The following is a 3529-nucleotide window of genomic DNA, read 5'->3' on the forward strand; positions in this document are numbered from 1 at the left end:
AAATAATTGTTAGAAATCAACAATAAAGCCAAGCGGGCCTGAAGATAGGTGTTTTGTTTCTTTTCCTGGGGTGGGGAGGAAGAGAGCATACAGGAATAGCAAATTTTTAATTATTAATTCAACTGCTGCCAAGCATGCAAGAGGTGCTAGAGTTGATTTTCACACTGCAAAGAAAAAAAGGAAAAATTCCTAGCACTACAAAAAGAAGAAAGGATGAGAAACGAAGGAAAACAGGGAGGGAGAAAGTTCTAAATTAATAAAAAGGTCAGGAGGCAGGGCTGCAGATCACAGGATTTATTAAGATGTAATCACTGCTAATTACATTAAGCTACTTGCCTAAACCCAAATCCATGAGGTTCCTAATGTGAAACAAATGGCATGTTTAAAAGCACAAAGAGCTTGATATCCAGGTAATGAAGGCCGAATGAGTCTGCACTTATTTCAAGCTATTGAAGAGTTTGTGGGCCACCTAGATGGGGGGGAAAAAAAAAAGTCATCAATTGGCTGCTTTCATGTTATAGATTGATTACAAGGTTCTTCCTAACCTACAACAGTTGCTAAGTGTGGTGGTACACTTGCGGGCTGAAGCAGGATGATCACTGAGAGTTGGAGGCCAGCCTGAGCTACATGAGACTCTACCTCAAAAACCAAACCATCAGCCAGTAGTGATGACACACACCTGTAATCCCAGCACTCAGAAGGGTAAGGAAGGATTGCTGTGAGTTGTCAGCCTGGACTACATAGTTCAAGACCAGCCTGAACTACTCAGCAAGACCCTGTCTTAACAGAACCATCCATCAGAGACCTACAACAGTACAACAAGGTCCTTACCCACCACGCCCTTTCTGCATCTGAGCCCAGTGAATGCCCCTCAATTACCTAAACCTATCCCCTCTACCCAAAACTCTCCCATTATTTTCATCTTTTAGTCTTCATTTAAAATTTGCATTTCTGGTAAGCTTTCCCTAAATAAGCCCTTATTACCATACAAATCTGTCCTTTGTCTTCCCCACAAACTTGTACCTCTCATCACAATGATATATTACACTTCCTTTTTAATTAAAACATTTTTCTTTTTTTTGGTGCAGGGTCTCACTATACAGCTTGGACTCATAGTGATCCTCCTGATTTCTGCCTCCCTAGTGCTGGGATTACAGGTATGCACCACCACACCTGGACTCTACCACTGGCTCAGTGTGCCCAGGGGTGGAGCCAGCACGGCATACTGGTTGAAAAATTTCTTGACACTACTGGGGATTGAATCAAGAGCCTTCCCACCAAGCTACATCTACACCTTTTTTTTATTTTGAGACAAGGTCCCTAAATTGACCAGGCTGGATCTTGCAGTCATCCTATGCAACCTCCCAGAGGAGTACAGGTGTGCACTTCCATACATAGCTTAATATTGCACATTAATTAAATACACCAGGCATTGTGGCGCATGCCTGTTAATCCCAGCACTTGGGAACATAAGCAAATTCAAAGCCTGCCTGCACTACATAGTGAGATCCTATCTCTTAAAAAAAAAAAAAAGATTCATATTAATTAAATACTTATAAGTGCCTGCCGAGCAAATGCAGGGTCCTGAGTTCAAATCCCTGGTACTGAAAAAAATAAAATTAAATTAAAAAATTAAGGGCCAGCCAGATAGCTCAGCAGATTAAAGCACCTGCTTAGGCAGAGCACAGTGGCTGGGATTTGATCCCCTTCGTGTGGTACCAGCCCTGCCCCTGGCGCATGCTGAGATGGTGATTGAGACTGGGCGTGGTGGCGCATGCCTGTAATCCTAGCACTTGGAAGGCTGAAAACAGGTGAATCACTATGAGTTCGACCTGTGTAGTGAGACCCTGTACTAAATACATTAAAAAAAAAAAACCAAAAAAAAACTTATAGAAATATTACTCCAACTAGGTACTATCCTAAGAGCTGAGAATTATAACTATATATAAGACATCTTTGTTGCTTATGTAACTTAGAAACTAATAACAGAAGTATAATAAACACATAAATAAGGTAACCCTTTTTGGGGGCTTGGGGGTTTGGTGCACCACTCCTGGAGGTAATGTGTAATACTAGGTCAATGTATGAAGTGGACAGAGCAAGTTCCTATTCCATCTTCTTGGTCAAAAAATCCATTTAATCTATTGTCCTTGAAACAGAAGATGTGTCAAATGTTAAAACTGCTATGTACAGATATTATACTTTAGCCAGAGGCCAAGAAGCAATAACAAGGTAACTTCTGATAGTAGCAAATGTTCAATTGAAAATTAAATGGGGGAGGGCATGAAAGGAGTTGGGGAGTCAGTGAATGCCATCCTTAAGTTATACCTGAAAGACTTACCAGTTTAGTAACTTTTTTACTTCTGTCTTATATGCCGGCCCATAAACTCAGTGAAGGGACTATGGTTATCTCACTTCCATATCCTAAGCCTCGTTTTTTCCTTGTATTTAGGACAGGGTCTATAGGGTCTCACTACATAGATCTGGACTCGTAGTGATTCTGTTCTTAGCCTCCCAAGTGCTGGGATGACAGGCGTGCACCACCATGCCCAGTCTCCCTGTGGGAAGGGCCAGCACAGCTAAGCCTAAGTTTACCTCATAAAAGTATTTAAAAATACCTGCTGAGGGGGCCGGGGAGATGGCTCAGTGGAATAAGTGCTTCCCTGGCAAGCGCAAGGGCCTGAGTTCAATCCCTGGTTCCGCCAAAAAAAAAACAACAAAAAACAAAAAACCTGCTGAATGATTATAAAGTGGGAAGCAGTAAATACCAGGAGGGGATATAATAAGGGTGACTGTCCTGTATTAGACATTTCATGTTAGAATCTTATAGTATGGATGACTGTGTCTGGCTTATCTCACTTAGGACGTAACACAACGCTTTTTGTTTCTACAGTATAGTTACTGGAGTTTCAACCCAGGACCTTCATAATGAGCTGTGTTTATAGATCTTTCTTTTATTTTTGGAGAGAGGGTCTCACTGAATCACTCAATTGCCCAGGTTGGGCTCAAACTTGTAATCCTCCTGCCGCAGTTTCTCATAGTGCTGGGATTACAGGTACATGCCACCACAGGGCTAGTACTTCTTAAATTATAGGCAATAAGGATATAGTTTAGTGACACTTAGGCCCAGAGTTGAATACCTAGCACCACCACCATCCCCAAAAGTAGTAAAATATACACTGAACTTACCACCTTAATCATTTTATGTCATTTCTATAGTATTGAGTATGTACATTGTTCTGCAACTATCAATATCCAAAATCTTTTTTTAAAAAATCTTTTCATTTTCCAAACTGAAATTTCTGACTCATTAAACTATAGCTCTCCATTTCCTCTCCCTCCAGCTTCTGACTACAAGTATACTTTATCTCTCAGAATGTGCTACTCCAGGTACTTTTTTGATGATATAATGTAAGTGCTTTGTGACTTATTTGCACTTAGCATATCTTCAACAATTATCTGCTGTAGCATGTATTTTTCATTTATTTATTCATTTATTATTTTTATTTTTTTTAATTATTTATTTTAT

The 3529-nt window shown here is 40.2% G+C and overlaps 1 protein-coding gene and 1 non-coding gene across 2 annotated transcripts in view; both read right to left on the reverse strand.

Annotated features, from left to right (window-relative positions):
• Positions 1-279: 279 nt before the first annotated feature.
• The window catches only part of LOC101591817 (cytochrome b-c1 complex subunit 6, mitochondrial), a 17271-nt gene continuing 14021 nt past the window's right edge, over positions 280-3529 (reverse strand). Inside the window, exon 4 of the mRNA XM_004639173.2 lies at positions 280-469. Coding sequence (XP_004639230.1) covers positions 437-469 — 33 coding nt within the window. The 3' untranslated portion in view covers positions 280-436. The remainder of the gene's footprint in view (positions 470-3529) is intronic.
• Positions 2038-2226, reverse strand: LOC111818919. Its single transcript, XR_002822788.1, has one exon. It is a non-coding gene; the product is annotated as a U2 spliceosomal RNA (small nuclear RNA).

The sequence above is a fragment of the Octodon degus genome, unplaced genomic scaffold (assembly GCF_000260255.1).
Source record: "Octodon degus isolate 3935 unplaced genomic scaffold, OctDeg1.0 scaffold00107, whole genome shotgun sequence".
In the NCBI taxonomy this organism is placed as follows: domain Eukaryota; kingdom Metazoa; phylum Chordata; class Mammalia; order Rodentia; family Octodontidae; genus Octodon; species Octodon degus.